Genomic DNA, 19,655 nt, shown 5'->3' with positions numbered 1-19,655 from the left:
ACCCACTGCACCACTGCATCCCCCCTCCTCATAAGTATTGATTTTTTAAAAAAAGGTTTTTTTTTTTTTTTTAAAAAAAGAAAAAGGGTTACTTGAACAGAATCACCAAGATACCGCAACAGTTTCAAGTTTTAAGTTTAATGTCATACGTACAAGTACACTGTGCAAGTATCATGAAATTCTTTTTGAATGCTTCTCCACAAGAGGGGGTGCGGTGGCGCAGTGGCGCAGTGGGTTGGCCCACAGTCCTGCTCTTCGGTGGGTCTTGGGTTCGAGTCCCACTTGGGGTGCCTTGTGACGGACTGGCATCCCGTCCTGGATGTGTCCCCTCCGCCCCTACATTCTGTGTTACCGGGGAGGCTCCGTGTCCCCGTATGGGACAAGCGGTTCTGAAAGTGTGTGTGTCTGTGCTTCTCCACAGACTATGGACAAGACAGAGACAATACAAATACTGTACAAACAGTTGATCTGATAACCAAGATTCTACTAAATGACTGATGGGCAGGTAGTGGATATGCTTGACAAAGGAATGATTTACATCTCTGGTGGGACAGCGCAAGATTTCAGCACACTACTCAGAACGGCATGCAATTTAAAACTTATGAATTGTTAATTTCTGGAATTTTCCGTTTAATATTTTTGGACCACAGTTGACCGCGCATAACTGAAACCGCGAAAAGAGAAACCACGGATAAGGGGGGAACTACTGTATTATTATATGCTTGTCAGTGACTGTGCCCTTGCGAGTAGTTGTCTATTCATGTGCAACTCTGCAAAGAGGTTGATTTATGAGGCCACATTGGCTCCTTGGTCACTGGGAGCCTATGAAACCAGGCACAGCGTGTGTGTAAAAGCACATTACATCACATCACATGGCATCGTTGATTCAAAACAAGGATATGTGAGCCCCAGCTATCAGTAGTACGGCTCCCTCCCCTCACCCCCTTGGGGCATTATGAATATGAAAAGAAATAAGGAAATGGTTTAATGAGGGGTGCAAATGGGATTGGACTGATCTAGGACTGCGGTTACACAACCGATAGAGTAGGGGGAGATGGTGCAGGACAGGAAAGGCAAATGCAATTTTACTAAGTCACTTGTGGACAAGCTGATAAAAGACAGTTGTGGACATGCTTATGATTTCTGATGATTTCAGCACATTAGAGTACGTGTTTTACTGTGGTGTTTGTAGTTGCTTTGTTTGGTTAAATCAAGCAGTCCTCCACATCTTATTCAATAAAATATTGCAGTAAGTCACCTTTTCACTGTGTTATGTTGTTCTGCTCTTTTTCCATTTCACCCTCTGTCCTCTATGTCCCCCATGTTCTGTGTGTCCTCTGTGTGCCATATTGTGATGCTCTGCTTCTTTTTCTCTTGTTTGCCTTCCCAAACCATAGCGCAGTGTGTTGTACACCAGTGATGGTGTGAACAAGCACTTTGGTGGACAGTCCAAGTTGCAACATGAGCCACTTTAATGCGTTTGTTGAATTTCGTAGACAGTCAGAGGACTTGACGTTAATGGAGATGTTGAGGTTGGATGAGACGCCGATGTTGGTTACAAAATAGGATGGCTGTAAAAGAGAGTGACATGTCTTGGTCAGGCTCCTTCTTTTCATCCAGAGGCATCTGCAGCTCAGGCTCATGTGTCCAGTGGATCCTGAAAAGAAAATCAATATTTGAACTCAGTTACGCTCTTTACACTGAAAATAACTGAATGTTTTTTAGCCATATGTCATCATATGTAGTACATGTTTTTACAATTGTTTACATACATTTCTCAATACTGAGTTCACTTTTTCAAAAATCGTCACACAGCACAATGTAAATCTATGTGCAACAAATCATCTGCTAAATATTTCATTGCTGTGACCCAAAATGCATTCAATGAGCATCAATGTCTCAAATTCATCTCTTTTCTAACTCAAACTCAACCCTCAGGAAAATGCAGACCATTTTTCACATGCTTACAGACTCTTTTAAAACTGTTCCGTTTAAGTTCAAAACCAAACATAACACAAAATTTAATTAGACAGCAATTTACCAGACATCTACAGTGATAACACACACTGACAGAAACTGCTTGCCCTGAGTGGGGGTCCCAGCGAGCCAGAGCCTAACCCAGCAACAGAGGGTGCAGGGCTGGGGACACACCAGTCCATCACAAGGCACCCTAAGCAGGACTCAAACCCCAGACCTCCTATAGAGCAGGCCCATGCCAAACCCACTGCACCACCAACCCCCAGAGATAATATTGTGAAATATATTTAATATCTAAGCAAAGAAAATAAAGAACTGGAGCAATCAGAGCTGATTGCCATTGTAGGTGAAGCCCTAACCTTGGGGTTTTGTTTTCACTTTCATTAGCATCTATTCAAAAGGGGACATGTTTTGAATAAATCTCCATTTCACCATGTAGCCAGGAAGAGGTAGAGAGAAGAGCAGCTGACAGAGGAAGAACAGTTGACAGGAGAGGGAGAGGACAATGTAGGCATGCTAGAAGACAACTGAGAGGAAGACCAGGAGTAGTCATAGTAGTCACTGATGACATTAGGGCTTCTACACTTTAGAACCACATTTGTATCTGGTTACATGAAGGAAAGCAGATACAGAACAGTTTTTCATTACCATAAAGTATATCAGTATTGTTTTGTTACTGTTTTGGCATTTTGTCATCTTGAATTTGTCTTTGATTTTCTATGCTAGTTGTGCTGTGGTGGAACATGTTGTATAGTAGTGCATGTGCAATGCCATTTTCTAATGCAAAAAACATTGTGTATACAAAGAAATAATCCATAATTACGATTTTGGTAAGAACAAAAGTGATCCTGTTTTGAAAGGATTGTTTTATTCTGAGACACATTTGCAATTTTTTGAAAGTTTTAGTGCATTTTTGACATAAAAAGAAAACAGTTTTTCTTAGCTTCATGTTGGTGTGGAGAGTTGTATGAAGAGTTTTTAAAAAGTGAACTCAGTATTGAAAAAAATGCTTGTTAGCAATTTTAAAAAGGCTCTTTGTATGAACTACAGTATATGCTATTCCATCATATAAAATTCAGAAAATAATATTTAATCACATAAGAATCATGCTTTAATACTGTATGCTGCCATAGACCATGTAACTGTAATTGTCTATTGAAGGAGGGGTCTTTTATTGACAGTCTGGTTTTGTGTGTGTGGTGTGTGTGTGTGTGTGTGTGTGTGTGTGTGTGTGTGTGTGTGTGCGAGAGAGAGAGAGAGAGAGAGAGCGAGAGCAGGGTGAACAGGGCACCTGAGTGGTCCTCATGGTGTCACTGCATTGTCGACTAACGGGCTACACATGGAAATATGTCTTTCAGCTCAGATGTGACACAGATTAATGTTCTGTGTTTCTGCTGTGGAATAAACAGTAAGTAAACAATACAAAGCTGAATGGTATGGAGAATGCAGTGAGTCACAGCATCAGTCCCCCCCAATCTGTTTCCTTTAGCCATGTTGTTTGGGTTCTTCTCAGGTGCTTTATCTCTCTGTTGTTTCTTTTGTTGTCTTTTTTTCCCTTCACCTTACATTTCTGCTTCCTCTCCATTGTCATCTTCATGATAAAATAGTAGAGCGAGGGGAGGCGGAGCCTGAGAATGCAGACACAGGTAGGAGCCTCTTGGGCCGACACTGAGGTCATGCCGTTGTCCCGTCCATGAGCTCAGTGTCTCGTGATGTCAGACAGTTTCCCAGGTCTATGACAGAAACCCCCTGTCCAAAGAGAGCTAGCTGTGTTTGTCTCCGGGCTCAGGGGCGTCGGGGAATTTGACCAACACTTTTCCAAAGAATGGCTCTGATACGGAGAATCTGACAAACTGGGCCAGTGTTTAGCTCTTGCTTGTCATGAATCTCAGGCAATACAAAAACTTTGTATTGCCTAGAAATTGCTTCTGTGGCACCAGTACTGAATCACTCCAGTCTGCCTCCAACTGAACCTGCTGTAAAGAGAAAGAAGTGACTCTGCAAGTTGGGATTCTCTTTACCCTCACACTTCCTGTGTTTGTAACCAGAGCAGCTGCCACAATGAGGGCATCTCCTTTCTTTGCCCTTTCTTTACATTCTGGCCTCTGCATCCAAAGGGGAAACGAGTAGGACAGTGCTTACACTTATAACTTGAGCCCCATTGCAGAGCTTGTTTCTGTACTCGTCAGCTGTTCTTCTCAAGTGACTAAACCCAAGTGGCTTCAGTGAAAGAAACCAGCCAACTACAGGCCATGCACGTGGGACCCAAAGGTTTCTGGGATGTTTCATCTTGTCAGTGGCCCTACAGTGAGCTCCCGGCCTGCTGCAATGTGGAAATACCACTGGTGAATGTACTATACCATAGTACAAGAATAAATGCCATGGTGCACATGACACAATACGTTGTGTTTCATGGAGGTCAACGGGGCACAAAAGAGCTCTCATTAATTTAGCAGCACTCTAGGGCACCTGTGGCAGGGTGTCGGGCAGCCGTGTTGCTCAGCGTCAGTGTAAACACGACTCACCTTGGGATCCACCGAGCTGCAGTTGCTACCTCTTAGTGTCCTTAGTGCTGTCACCTCTGTGTGTGTGTGTCCGTCCTGCGTGTTAAATATGGAGCGTTTAGGCCTAAGATAAAGCAGTCCAGTAACCTGAGTATTGTAGTGTTTCATTTATCAGTTTGATTTCAGCTTTATTTTTGTTTTATCTTCCTATTAATCTCAAAGAATACAAATAAATGTAAAGTACTGATGCTTTATTGGCAAAAGATGGGATGAAGGTATTTGTACTTTTGATATTTTCAATTTCTGGCTATGACCAGTGCATATGTGTCTCTGTTATGACCATTTAAGGATTTGCTTTATCAGATTGGGGGCGGTGGGTCGCTCATACCCCACGGGCTCCACTACTGCCAATCAAAGGTAGAGCTGAGGGAGGCTCCCCTGACCCTGGTTCCTCTCTTTCCAGGTGCCCTGACCGTGGATGAACGCACACGAATGAAGGTAAAGTTGAACACGCAGGAGTCAGGTTCAACAGCAGGCTGGAGCTGAAGGGTCCAGCTGTGGCATCACCCCAGCACTGTGGCCTCACACACATTCATACATTATAAAATTATCTAATAAAAGACTACAGCTGTGTGCAGAGGACACATCTCAAACCCAAGCCCAGCCTGTGCTGCTGCAATGTTGTACTCGTCTACCCTGCTCCTTTTAGGAGACCTTGTTCAGCCTCAGAAGTAGGAGGCAATTGTCCAACCCTTCAGCAAGCTGCCTTAACCTGAACGAAAAGTTAGTAATATTGATTCATTTATCTGACATCTTCCTCCACTTGTTTTGGTCCATTGAAGAAGTTATCAGTGGTGGCACTTTTGTGTGGATGGTTGCAAATCTGTCCCACTCAGCACAGCCTTGTGTCTGTAAATCTGGTGAGCAACTACAGATAGAACACAGATGCGAGGGGATTTAATGTTTTCTCTCCATCATGTCCATTATATTGAGAAATAAGCTGTCATTGAACCATGTGCTAGTGAAGCATCTTTGTCTCCTAACAGCAGCGTGATCCTCAACGTGGCTCAGACAACCTGTCAGCCAAGTCCTCAGACAGCGACGTGAGCGATGTGTCTGCCGTGTCAAGAACCAGCAGCGCCTCTCGGTTCAGCAGCGCAAGCTACATGTCAGTCCAGTCCGAGCGCCCACGGGGCAGCCGCAAGATCAGGTGGGGCTGCTAATGGATGTCAGCACTTTTGCCAGCCATGGGCAACTGCCACCTTCTGCATGCATATGCACACGCACACACACACACTCATTCATGAGGTGGACCAGAACCGTTCAGCCTGGCAACACTACATTCAAAGCTTTTTTCCTTGAAAATGTTTGCTCTGGGCTAAGGGGGATGGGGCTTGAATGACTGTCGAGGTTTGCCCATCACAGGCATTCTGCTGCGGCGCCACACATGTCTGCAGTTATTTCCAGCAGACGTCTAAACGGGCAAACGGCTGTGTAGTGGTCAGACTTTTTCTGTCACACTACACTTTGTATGTTCACCTTAGCCACATTGTTATGGCTGTTCTCACCCTCATCTTTTCACACATGTCTCTTGGTCTGTTTCCTGCTCTTGTTTCACTCCTCTGTTGCTGTGTTTGACATTTTCTTGTGTTCATGCCTGTTTGTTTTGCATGCTGCCCATCTGACACCCATGCTCGCTCCTCAGCCGCTCCCAGGCCTTGCAGGACAAAAGTCAGTCGAAAGATGGGGAGGAGGTTTTGGCTGAGGTGGCGGAGGAAGAAGCGGCAGTCGAAAAGAGTGATGAGAAGGAGGGTGGGGGAGGTGTGGACAAAGGGCAGAGTGGTGAGGACAAGGCGAACAAGAAAGAGCCTGAGGAAGGACAGTTGCAGAGAAGGTTCTCCGAGAATGATGTAAGGTAAACAGTAGCCGTGCCCCTGTCCTCTAAGCTGCCCGCCCTCAACCAAGTTCCTATTCCCATTTGTAGTAAAAAGGAGCCCATAATGTGACAACTAATGTAAGTCTTCCACTTTTGTTAGAACTGCACGTTTTCACAAAGATGTACATGCACTAATCAGGAGTGCAGACCTCATGTGCTTATGTTTACACACTTTGCTCTAACTACCCTTACTTGTCTTTTTAACTGAGCAGTTAATTGCATTACCTCATACTTCAAGTGCAAAGCATCCACAGAGTGTGTTCTCTCAGACTTCTGGGACTCCCATATTTTTAGTGTAAACATGTACAGTTTGTGTCCAAATTCTAGTGTCAATGTGTACAGTTTGGGTTCACAGTCTAGTGTCAATGTATACAGTTTGGGTTTACACTAGTGTGGATGTGTACAGTTTGGGTTCACACTAGTGTATACGTGTACAATTTGTGTTCACACTCTAGTGTCGACGTTTACAGTTTGGCTTCACACACTAGCGTAGTCGTGTTCAGTTTGGGTTCATACTAGTGTGGACGTGTACAGTTTGGGTTCACACTCTAGTGTTGACGTGCTAGTGTAGACTTGTACCATTTGGGTTCACATTCTAGTCTGGATGTGTACAATCTGTGTTCACACTAGTGTCAGCGCGTACAATTTGTGTTCACATTCAAGTGTTGACGTTTACAGTTTGGGTTGACACACTACTGTCGACATGTACAGTTTGTTTTCACACTCTAGTGTTTTGCCATGTTCGGCTTCATACTGTGGGCTGCATCGTAAATGTTTTTAGCTTGAATTCATTAAACCAATTACTTCACCTGAGTTCTTACGATGTAAAAAAGTGCAACTTAAAACAATTTCACTAATACCAGGAAGTTTTTTTTCAATGAGCTTTGTATGTTGACATTAGTGAATTTCAGAATATTAGATATCAGATGCTTTACCTCCCATGAACACCAACATACATGTGTGCTAGTGGTACCCACGGTTTGCCATTCTTCTCCTTGTCCTCCCCTTGCATAATGCCACCACCATTCCTGCTCCTAATGTGCATCACTGCATGTGCTCTCCCATTACCACTGTCTGAGTAAAAAGATGCATAAATGCACCATTACTTGTTCTCATGGTGAACTTAAAACCAGATGTAAAATATGGCACAAATATGAAGTTTCTCAGGGCAAGTATGCAATTATGTAGTTTCTGGCCTTCTAGTCAGTCTGACTTCAAATCGTTAGACTAACTGCTTCTTAACGGCTTCAAAGTTCTGGCATTTAGTCTAGGCTTCAGATACACTCAAGATGACATTAATACAAAACAAGCGATGACTTAGTGATGACCTAGAGATGGCACAATATATTAGTGCCTCATTTTTTTGTAATTAATGGATGCATCAAGAATATAATGTCTCTTGCAGTTTGACTGAATGCCAACATGTACATTTGTCTCAGTTTTTGACCAGATCTGGAGCGCTTACTCTTTTAGGACCTTCCCCAATTTCATTAATTTATTTATTGAATTAAAATTGCTAAGAGCACAGTTTAAGTTCATTTCACCTGCCAAATGTGACCAGCAGTGGAACGTCTAAGGGTGCAAGAATAGGACTGGGAGCTGGGGGCCACAAGAAAAGGGCTGGGACTACTTCCACTGTTCAATGGTCTTCTGTAGGACCTGCACCTTCAACAGTGTTAAAAATGTTACTGCAAATGGCTCCTCTAGAGAGGTAAAACACACACACACACACACACACACACACACATTTTCGGAACCGCTAGTCCCATACGGAGTTGCGGGGAACCGGAGCCTACCCGGTAACACAGGGCGTATGGCCAGAAGGGGAGGGGACACACCCAGGACGGGACGCCAGTCCGCCGCAAGGCACCCCAAGCGGGGCTCGAACCCCAGACCCACCGGAGAGCAGGACCCGGTCCAATAGGTAAAACATCTGATATGAAAGAAGAGCCAACAAAAATATAAATAAGCCTTGCTTTTCAGCTTAGCTGTAGCTCAAGATGTCAGAGGAATTCAGAAATGTCAGGATACAGAAACAGTCTTCAAGATTCAGCTTATGGATTTTTAACCGATGCAGTTCGAGACCAAAGAGTCGGCTTGGATGAAGGCCTGCACTAACACCCTAGCTGTGCTACCCTATGGCAGGGTTGACATAGAAACCCACTCTTCTGCATCACCGGAGCTTCAAATGACCCAAGTCACTCTTCCCTGATGCTGAGAATAGATGCAATTCAGAGAAGTGTGGCCAATAATTGGAGAAGGATTTCTTTTGTTACATTCCCAACTGAATCCCAATGAGGAAATTGTAGGTGAGGCAGCTCTTTATATGTGAACAAGTAAGAAGCCAGTGTTAAAAGTGTCAGCTGGGATTGTAATTAATGTACAAGTTTCATGCAAGGCTTCAAAGTGCAGCTGTAAAGCATCGTAAATTCATTGATAATCGTGATCCATCGTGGATCCACTGTCATGACCCACAGGGACCCATATCAGATGCTGCATCTCCAATGGCTCCCACCTCCCCTAGGGGCCAGAGGTGCCACTCAGTGCCGGCACTAGTCCAGGCCTGTGCACCTGTTCACAATGTGGTGATTAAGTCAAGTAGAAAAGGATAAGACAAGACTACAGGTTTCTATACAGCATTCTATAACAATTCCATAGTGAACCTTAGCTATCACTGTCTTGTCCCATAGTTGTTTACGTTCCAGTCCCATCTACACCTGACTTTCGTGCTCCTATCCAGGTCCAGTGTTCCAGTCTGGCATTTCGTCACACCTCGTGTTCAAGTCCCACTCACAGATTTGTGGTTCACTTTTCACTTTTGTGAGAATACCTGTGTGTCGCTTTGTCCTGTGTTCATTGTTTCACCTCTACAGTGTACTTTACCATTTGCACTGTGCAATTATAAATACACTCTGCACATGGGCTCATTACACTTTACATCCATGTTTGGACATTACAACAACTCATGTACGGACACAACACCCACAGCATACAGCATACTTTCCCATTGTTGGACGGTACTCATGTGATTAATGCGGTTGAAAATAGTATGCATGAGCTCAGAAAGTGCTCTTTTTTTATCAAACATGTCCTATGTCTTCCATGGGAGAATCTCCAACTTTAGGGGTGGAGAAAGGAACGAATAAGGGGAAAAGGCAAAACCCTAGGAGATTATTGCCATCTGTAGCGTCCGGACGGGAGTCCGACACGGACGCGCGTTGCTATTACGTCCAAACACAGACGAAATATATAATGACTTCACGTGCAGTGTGAGGTTAGACGTGTACGGTGAGTATTGTAAGACACTCGGTGGAAGTGAAACAAGAAACACGAGACCAGGAAACACACACGGTGTTGGAACTACGGTGAACAGTGAAACGCTAATCTGTGAGTCTGACCGCAACCCTGAGACGTGACGAAATACCGGACAGGAACGATGGACCAGGACTGAAGAACAAGAGGCAGGAACTGACGGGACGGGCACTCGGGACTGGAACATGCACACCTAGGAAACAGACTGAGGGAACAAGAGACTACCAATCGCCAAAGAAGCACAAGAGAACTGCTGATTAAGAATCCGCGACTAGTTCTGCTCCGCTGGCTCCTTTTATACCTCCATGTCCTACGAGACTGTGAGGTGATAGGTAAGCGTTAGCTAGCGGCACTGAGTGGCGCCGCCTCTGACCAGGAGGGGCAGTGACCCCGTGGGATGTGACAGTACCCCCCCCTCCAGGGGCGGCTCCAGCCGCAGAACGCCGGCGGGTAGGCGGTCGCCCCCGCCGTCGCGGAGCAGGCCGATCTGGATGACACTCATGGAAGTCCTCAATAAGAGCTGGGTCCAAGATGTCCCGTGCTGGCACCCAAGACTGCTCCTCCGGCCCATAGCCCTCCCAGTCGACCAGATAGTACAGCGTACCCCGTCTCCGTTTGGAGTCCAGGAGGGCCCTGACGGAGTAGGCAGGAGAACCATCCACATCCAACGGTGGAGGTGGAGAGACTGCTGGGCTCTGCAGGGCGGAAACACAATGGGGCTTGAGGCGCGAAACATGAAACGTGGGACAGATACGATAATGTGAGGGCAACTGAAGACGGTAAGAAACCGGGTTGATCCTCTTCAGGATCTTGAATGGGCCGATGAAACGGGGGGCAAGCTTCCTCGAGGGCAAATGTAGTTTGAGATCCTGGGTGGACAACCATACTCTCTGCCCTGGCTGGTACAATACAGTCCTACGCCTTTTGTCGGCCTTCTCCTTTTGGCTGGATACCACCTCCTGGAGACGGACATGTGCGGATTCCCACACCGACTCACTCTTCTTGTACCAGTCGTCCACAGCTGGCAACCCACTGGTCTCCATCGTCCACGGGAACAGCGGAGGCTGGTAACCGAGCACACACTGGAAAGGAGTTAAGTTTGTGGACGAATGGACCAGGGAGTTCTGGGCGTACTCTGCCCAGGGGAGGTATCTGCTCCAATCCGCTTGATTCTGAGCACAGTAACTCCGCAGGTAACGTCCAACCTCCTGGTTGAGGCGTTCCACTTGCCCATTAGACTGTGGATGATAACCAGAGGAGAGGCTGACTGAGACTCCCAAGCGGGCAAAGAAGGCCTTCCAGACCCTTGAGGTGAACTGGGGTCCCCTGTCCGAGACGACATCCTCTGGCAGGCCATACAGCCGGAAGACATGTTGGAACAGCAGTTCCGCGGTCTCCAGGGCTGTAGGTAGACCTTTCAGAGGAATCAGTCGACAGGCCTTGGAAAAGCGATCTATGACGACCAATATGGTGGTGTTTCCATCAGAACACGGAAGATCAGTAAGGAAGTCCACCGCTATATGGGACCATGGACGGTTGGGAATCGGGAGTGGTTCTAAAAGCCCTGCTGGCAGCTGCCGTGGGACCTTGGCCTGGGCACATGTGGTGCAGGCAAGGACGAAGTCTCGTACGTCCTGTTTCATGGATGGCCACCAGAAGCGTTCAGAGAGAAGCTTCAAGGTTCGGTTGACCCCTGGGTGTCCTGTACTTGGACCATCATGGGCCCAGTGTAGGAGCTCGGACCGAACAGTGGACGGGACGTATTCTTTGTCTTGGGGCTGCTCGTTGGGACCGGGTTCTTGACGTTGGGCTGCTTGGATATCGTCCAATAAAGCCCAACGGATAGGAGCCACAAACTGCGTCGGGGACAAGATGGTGTCTGGTGGGGAGAGCTGAGGCGATACCTCGAACAAACGGGACAGGGCATCGGCCTTGCCGTTCTTGGAGCCAGGACGATAGGTCACCGTGAAACGGAACCTGGTGAAGAACATGGCCCACCGCGCCTGTCTGGAATTGAGCCTCTTTGCCTTCTGCAGATACTCCAGGTTCCGGTGATCAGTTAACACTAAGAATGGGTGCGTAGCCCCCTCTAACCAATGTCTCCACTCTTCCAAGGCCATCTTTATGGCTAAGAGCTCCCTGTTTCCTACGTCATAATTCTGTTCAGTAGGCGACATCTTGTGTGAAAAATACGCACATGGATAGAGCTTCAGGGGACTTCCCTGGCGCTGTGAGAGCACTGCCCCTACCCCGGCCTCAGAAGCATCAACCTCCACAATAAAGGGCAGTTTGGGATCAGGGTGCTTCAGGATTGGGGCAGAAGTAAAACGCTTCTTTAGGTCTTCAAAGGCCTGACTAGCCTCAGGAGTCCAGGTCAGGCGCCTAGGGGCTCCTTTTAACAGAGCAGTCAACGGGGCTGCAACGGAACTGAAGTTCCTTATGAAGCGCCTATAGAAATTCGCAAAACCTAGGAACCGTTGCAGGTCCTTTACTGTCTTTGGCTGGGGCCATGACAGAACTGCCGAGACCTTCTGTGGATCCATCGTGACCCCGTTGGGTGTTAGGATGTACCCCAGGAAATCCACAGAGTGCACATGGAACTGGCACTTCTCCCCTTTCACGTACAGCTTATGTGCTGCCAGCTTTTGCAACACCTCCCTGACATGTCCAATATGCTCCTCACGGGACCGAGAAAAGATCAGGATATCATCCAGATACACTAATACTGAGCGATTAATTAGCTCTCTGAGTACTTCATTAACAAAAGCCTGGAATACGGAAGGTGCATTCGCCAGGCCAAAAGGCATGACCAGGTACTCATAATGGCCGAGGGCGGTGCTAAAAGCGGTCTTCCACTCATCCCCTTCCCTAACGCGAATCAGGTTACATGCGCTCCTAAGGTCCAGTTTCGTAAAGATGGTAGCACCGGAAACCTGTTCGAGGGCCGACGTGATAAGAGGCAAGGGGTGCGGGTACTTCACAGTAATGGCATTTAGCCCCCGATAATCAATACACGGGCGCAAACCCCCGTCCTTTTTCTCAACAAAGAAAAAGCCAGCGGAAGCTGGAGAGGTAGACGGCCGGATGAGTCCGGCTTCTAGTGCCTCCGTTATATAAGCCTCCATTGCCTGATGTTCAGGTTGAGAAAGAGGGTATACCCGCCCCCTAGGGGGTGTAGCGCCAGAAAAAAGATCTATAGCACAATCCCAAGGTCTATGAGGAGGCAGTTCTGCAGCCTTGTGTTTGCTAAACACCGCCACTAGATCTGCATACTCCCTTGGAAGCTGCAGGGGCAGATCTGCATTAGGGCTCTCTATGGATGTGGAGTTACAAGACGTCTCCAGGTGTTTGGGACACTGCTTTCCCCACGACAGCAGTTTCCCCTCACTCCAAGAGATAATAGGGTCATGGGTGCATAACCATGGATATCCCAAAATAATGGGGTTATCAGGGGACTTAATCAGATAGAACCATATCTGTTCCTTATGGAGTGGCCCTACCTGCATAGTAACGGGCTCTGTGCGCTGCTCTACACGCCCCGACCCGATTGGAGCGCCATCAATAGCTTTAATAGCCAGGGGTTTAGGGCATCGGGCACAGGGCAAGCCCCAGGACGCGGCCATATCATGATCCATGAAATTCCCTGCAGCGCCACTGTCTACCATAGCTTTTGTCTGCTGCTGCTGGAAACCCCAGGATACTGTAACTGGTAATGTCAACAGGGAGATATGGAGAGATACATCACTCACCAGCAAGTCGGTCCGTTGGGATCCACGGGGTGGCCGCACTGGACAGGAAACCTGAACGTGATCCGCAGCCCCACAGTAAAAGCACAAGCGTTGCAGAAAACGGCGCCTCCTTTCCTCCTCTGTCAAACGCCCGTTACTGAGTCGTATTATTCCCTGCCTGACACACTGTTCTTCGAGCCCTGCACAGCTGACAAGGTTGCGTGCTTTAGCCGGCTCATTGTCCACAGGGCTGTAGGGCACCTGCTGCCCTGGCGGCGTCGGGGTCCGGCTGGACCCGGAGTTGCTCCGGTAATCCGGCGAGAACTCCTGAGAGAGTGGTCTTGACAATCGGGGGCTGGATGTCTTCTCCACTGGAGACCAGGAACGCACCTGAAAACTCTTGGTGCTGGGGAAGAACTGTCTCTCTGTCTTTCTGTCTGGGCTAGAGGGTGACTCAGGAGAGTAGGGCCCTGGGAACAGAGAGGCTGGACTGGAGATTGAGTATTCTGTGTAATTCTGGTTCTCATCTCTGCTACCTTGCAAAGCCTCCTGGAAGGGAACGGACAGCTGCTCAGTAGCGCTGATCCCATTGGTCTGCACAGGGCTCGTGGGCTCCGCGCGAGGACCCGAGGAAGCATAAAGACGATCAAAAAGACATGTCCGCCAATCATCATGCGTTTGTGAACTGGTCGGATCGGCGCCCCGCCCACCGTGACTGAGGAGTCGTGTCAACCGCTCCAATTGATCTGTGATGCGGCTAGCGGCGTTTGTGCAAACCAGGAGTTGTTCTTGGTTCGCCTCTGTCAGATCCGCCAGCTCACGCCATTCCGCTGAAGTCATATTAGAGGGCGGATTCTTCTGTAGCGTCCGGACGGGAGTCCGACACGGACGCGCGTTGCTATTACGTCCAAACACAGACGAAATATATAATGACTTCACGTGCAGTGTGAGGTTAGACGTGTACGGTGAGTATTGTAAGACACTCGGTGGAAGTGAAACAAGAAACACGAGACCAGGAAACACACACGGTGTTGGAACTACGGTGAACAGTGAAACGCTAATCTGTGAGTCTGACCGCAACCCTGAGACGTGACGAAATACCGGACAGGAACGATGGACCAGGACTGAAGAACAAGAGGCAGGAACTGACGGGACGGGCACTCGGGACTGGAACATGCACACCTAGGAAACAGACTGAGGGAACAAGAGACTACCAATCGCCAAAGAAGCACAAGAGAACTGCTGATTAAGAATCCGCGACTAGTTCTGCTCCGCTGGCTCCTTTTATACCTCCATGTCCTACGAGACTGTGAGGTGATAGGTAAGCGTTAGCTAGCGGCACTGAGTGGCGCCGCCTCTGACCAGGAGGGGCAGTGACCCCGTGGGATGTGACACCATCACTGGCACGGTCAGTAAAAACCTTCTGCCAAGCAATCAAAATGTGTCTGTAGCATGGAAAGAACATAAAACTAATCATATCCTAAATAATTAACTCCAATAATATTTTACAAAATTAACGCTAAAAATGTCTGTTGGGTTTGTTCCATTCATTTTCTTTCTCTCTTATATGTCAGGCTGGAAGGGCTTGTTGATCCATTGAGCAGTCAGAGATGCCATGCGGGAATCTATTCCCCACAAGATCTGATGAGGGAATCCAGAGACAAACTGTTAGCTCTGCACTGCAGAGATACTGTTGTCCACTATTTTACATCAGGACAGGATTCACCTGTGTGACCCTTGGATGGAGCACAAGTGCCTGCAAATATTGAAGGCATCTGCCTGTGTTGGAGCAGTGTGAATTCCCTGCAGTCACATTCAGGGTTAACTTTATATGTGTTACCAATAAGAGGAGATGGCATGTTTTAAGGAAAGGCTCCTGCCTGGGGTGCAGGGAGGGCACTGTAGCAAAGGAAGCAATTTGGCTGATGACGTGGTGCTTTAGGTTGAGCTGTGAAGTTAAGATGAATTCCCTCCTGGCTTGTTATACCAACACTCAACTGCTTCCATTCACTGCATTGTTACAGTGAAAATCAGAATGCTCTTATTCACTTCCTGGTGCATCATACAGTATATAGAAACATCATTTGGAATGCTGTGTAATAATATATCAAAATTTGTGTTGAACTCTGTCCTGATTCAGAGGCTCAATGTGTACAGCCCTTGGACCCTTTTCTTATCCTTTCTGGCTAATGTTTGCAGACTGGGACTGAATTCATCTTCTATTAGTCAGTGGGAAGCCACCTCCGCTCCCATGTTGGATGCCATGTTCTTGTGTAGAACAGTCAACTTACTTGCAGCACAAAGCAGATTAGAGCATTTGCTGCTCCAAAGTATCACAGGAACAGATGTTCCTGAGGACCCAAACAGTCTCATCTTCACTTGTCACACATATCTTCATTGTTGATATACTCTTTGTGATGGAAAGATGTATACCTGTAGTAGTATTTAAAACACAAACAAACACACACACACACGGCTTGTCCCAAGTGGGGTTGCAGCAAGCCAGAGCCCAACCCAGCATCACAGGGCACAGGGACACACCCAGGACAGGACACCAGTCCATCACAAGGCACCCCAAGTGGGACTTGAACCCCAGACCCACCAAAGAGCAGGCACAGGCCAAACCCACTGCACCCCCTGTTTTTAAAAAACACACACACACACACACACACACACACACACACACACACACACACACACACACACACACACACACACACACACACACTTTCTGAACCACTTGTCCCATACGGGGTCGCGGGGAACCGGAGCCTACCCGGGAACACAGGGAGTAAGGCCGGAGGGGGAGGGGAAACACCCAGGATGGGACGCCAGTCCATCGCAAGGCACCCCAAGCAGGACTCGAACCCCAGACCCACCAGAGAGCAGGCACAGGCCAAACCCACTGCGCCCCCCATATTTAAAACATATTATGTTAAAAGGGAACATGCAGTTTTTACATGAAAATATTTCTCCATTCAAGGGGGGTGCGGTGGTGCAGTGGGTTGGACCGGGTCCTGCTCTCCGGTGGGTCTGGGGTTCGAGTCCCGCTTGGGGTGCCTTGCGGCGGACTGGCGTCCCGTCCTGGGTGTGTCCCTTCCGCCCTTTGTTGCCGGGTGGGCTCCGGTTCCCTGAGACCCCGTATGGGACAAGCGGTTCTGAAAATGTGTGTGTGTGTGTGTGTGTGTGTGTATTTCTCCATTCCCCAAGGAATACAAGTTTTTGACAACAGGGCTGACTGCATGTATGTGATCATATTCTATTTATTTTGATATTTTTACACAGAAACAGGTTACCATGTCTTTGTCATGCATGACAGTATATTTGCTCCCCATGCTTGCACATTTTTCACATGATGGAGGAAAATATTCAAAAATGTATTGTTAAATTTCACAGATGAGACAGAGTCACAAAGAGTTCATGTGTAGCTGCTTATGAAATTACTTTAATCTATGAGTCACTCCTGGAGCTCAGTGTGCTGAGAGCTGAGATATTCCACAGTGTCATGTGGCCCTGCTTGCTTATTGAAGTCCCACTGCTTATCTCACCGGAAATTTGGTGAAAATTAAATCCTGACAAAATGCATTTTACCGCTAATGGTTTGGCCCAGTTATTTCACAGTATTCCCATTACTGTGCGAAGACACTAGATGCTATTTATCATATATGTGTATTTCTGTATTTTTTTAAAATAACCATTTAGGGAAAGCAAAAAAATTCCCTTGAAGCGTAAACATGTTATTGTTAAGGCAACACTCTAAATAGAGAATAATTGATTACATGATGATAACAGGGATAAGATCTTTGTAACCTTGAGCTGATTGTGTGCAGCTCTCGATCTCTCCAGTAATGGAGAAAACAGGAAGCACACGCCACAGTAGTAGCATTAACCCTTGCGCCCAACTCTTCCTGCTGCTGAAACATGGTGCTGTTACATAAATAATGTGTGCTGTGAACATATCACTGTGGTTCTGCTTTGGCTCAATAACAGGTGTGCAGGGTTCATTTCCTGGTGCTTCACAGTTCACACCAGAACATGTTTGTTTCAATTGAAATAAACTGACCATATTCAAGTTTAAATGAGCTCCTTGCTTGAGGAAGTTCTTAGAAAATGTTGCTGTAAAATAAGCACGGGGGGAAGATGGACCAAATGTTTCCTTATTGATGCAAACAACGATTTTTTTACAATTTTCAGCTGCATCTTACTGTTGATTATAGTAAGAGATGTGATAGATGGGATCTGTAAAAGCCATTTTTAGGGTTGGTGTTGGGGTTTGGATGCGTGGGGCATGCCTCTACAGTGAGATGCATACTGTTCTGTGAATGCACATGATGTCCTCCCTCCCTTCCTAGGCATGTCCTTCCGTGAGTGTTGCTGGTGAGGTTGAGTCACCTTCATCATCACCTCTCATAGGTGCCAGTAGTGTCTGATCCACAAGTCCTGTAGCTGAGACCTGTCCTCTGTCCTCTCCTTCTAAAGCTCCCTCTCTCCTGTCCTCTCCCCATCTGTCTCCACGCCCCCTCGCCCTTTTCTCTGTAACCTGCTGCCCACGTTCCCTGACACCTCTGTCCCAACATTCATGACACTCCTGTCTGCCATCGCTGACAGTGACTTTGCATCCAAAATGAAAAACAGGCAGGTGGGCACATCCGGGGCCAACATGACCAAAAGCACCAGCATCGGCGGCGACATGTACCGCTTGGAGAGGCATGATGGCAGCCAGTCAGACACTGCCCTCGGTGGCGTGGATGAGGATGAGAAGAAAAGGCGCTCCAGCATTGGTGCCAAACTCGGGGCCATGGTGGGCCTGTCACGGAAGAGCAGGAGCACCTCGCAGCTCAGTCAAACAGGTAGGGGTCTGAGCCACCCTGACGTCTGTCCATGTAAGTCCACACCACAGCGCCTTTCCTGTGCTAGTGCAGTTGTTACTTTTAAAGATGTGATTTTTAAAATTCTATTCAGTGAGTCTGCATTTCTTGTGTTTTTCCGATCCCACTGATATCTGTGGAACTGGAAGGAAGGTGGTAATATGACGACTTCATTGGTTTGGTCTGCACTGGGAGTTGAGATGGGCCTTGGGGTCCAAAGGCTGTCTAAACCAACCTCATTTTTCACAGAAAATGCCAAAGCAAAGTAGGACCCTGTTTGAATTTTAACATTTTAATTTCTTGGGAAAAAAAAACTGATTTTGCACAGTGTTGCTCTGCCTCGCACTGAGTTCTTCTGAAGAGGTGACACAGAGCTGCTCTTCCAGATAATCACTTTACTCATAACTGGATTTGTGCAGATGGCACTGGAATCGCTTAAAACAAGATCCGGCATTAAACAGAGCTAAAGAGCGACTCTTTCTACTCGCATCATTTACATTCTATCTCAAAGATCAGACTGCATCAGAAATAAGTCTGGTCTGGAACACAGTAGCTTCAGAAATGTTATCTGTTGAAGACATGCTGTCTGCCACGGCTTCTTTGCTACAAGACCGTTTTTCATGTCAGCACCCACAAGGTTAGAGACATGATGAGAAGAGCTACCTTTATGGGTCTCTCGTGGTCTCTGGGCCCAGGGCCCCATAACACACAAGAGGAAAGGCCACACGTAAGTTAACAGTGTGATGAAAATACACACACTTTGGCCAAAATGTTTGAGGTGGACAGGGTAGAGCTCTGCATGTTGAATAGAACATTCTTACACTTTCTGGAAAACAGTCCTCTTCTAAATGAGTTAAAACCCTTTCATTGACTTTAAACACAGGGTTATATTAACCTGTCCAAAGATAACCAAAGTAAATGTGCAACTTATAAGATGTAGACCTTTGAAGGTGAAATCTGAATTCCTTTTCACTAATTGTCCTACAGCTCATTTAGTGCAAGAAAACCCTTGCAATGAAGTGTAGTCACTGAGGATCTGCAATTTGTGATATATGAGTGCACGTTGTTTTTTTAAATCAGGCATAGTGTGCAGGCAGAAGATTCTGCATATAAATTACTTGAGCTCATATGGATTAGTTTTTAAAGATATCTCATAGCCACTTGGTTGGAATTGCATACGATATATGTATTGGAGGCTCCCAGATGATTTTTAGTTACCGATCATTGTTTAAGACTTACCTGAAACATACAGTAAATAAGTGACACACCAAAATTGTTTCCAAAACCATCAAACATCAATAATTTGTCCCAACATTTCCAAAGGGCAGCT

The 19,655-nt window shown here is 46.9% G+C and overlaps 1 protein-coding gene across 4 annotated transcripts in view; it reads left to right on the top strand.

Moving 5' to 3' along the window:
• Nucleotides 1-19,655, top strand: part of rims2b (regulating synaptic membrane exocytosis 2b) — a 149,810-nt gene that overhangs the window by 109,556 nt on the left and 20,599 nt on the right. For 2 of the 4 annotated variants that reach the window (XM_018741460.2, XM_029248076.1), the window contains 3 exons: nt 4,945-4,979; nt 5,528-5,691; nt 18,066-18,307. In XM_018741460.2, the coding sequence (XP_018596976.2) occupies nt 4,945-4,979; nt 5,528-5,691; nt 18,066-18,307 (441 nt within the window). Of the gene's footprint in view, nt 1-3,599; nt 3,624-4,944; nt 4,980-5,527; nt 5,692-18,065; nt 18,308-19,655 lie in introns of those variants that run through there. The other 2 variants (XM_018741461.1, XM_018741463.1) reach the window with 2 other exon arrangements.

Source organism: Scleropages formosus, chromosome 23 (genome assembly GCF_900964775.1).
Source record: "Scleropages formosus chromosome 23, fSclFor1.1, whole genome shotgun sequence".
Classification (NCBI taxonomy): Eukaryota; Metazoa; Chordata; class Actinopteri; order Osteoglossiformes; family Osteoglossidae; genus Scleropages; species Scleropages formosus.
The sequence above is the reverse complement of the archived record's forward strand: the minus strand, read 5'-3'. Positions and strand labels throughout refer to the sequence as shown.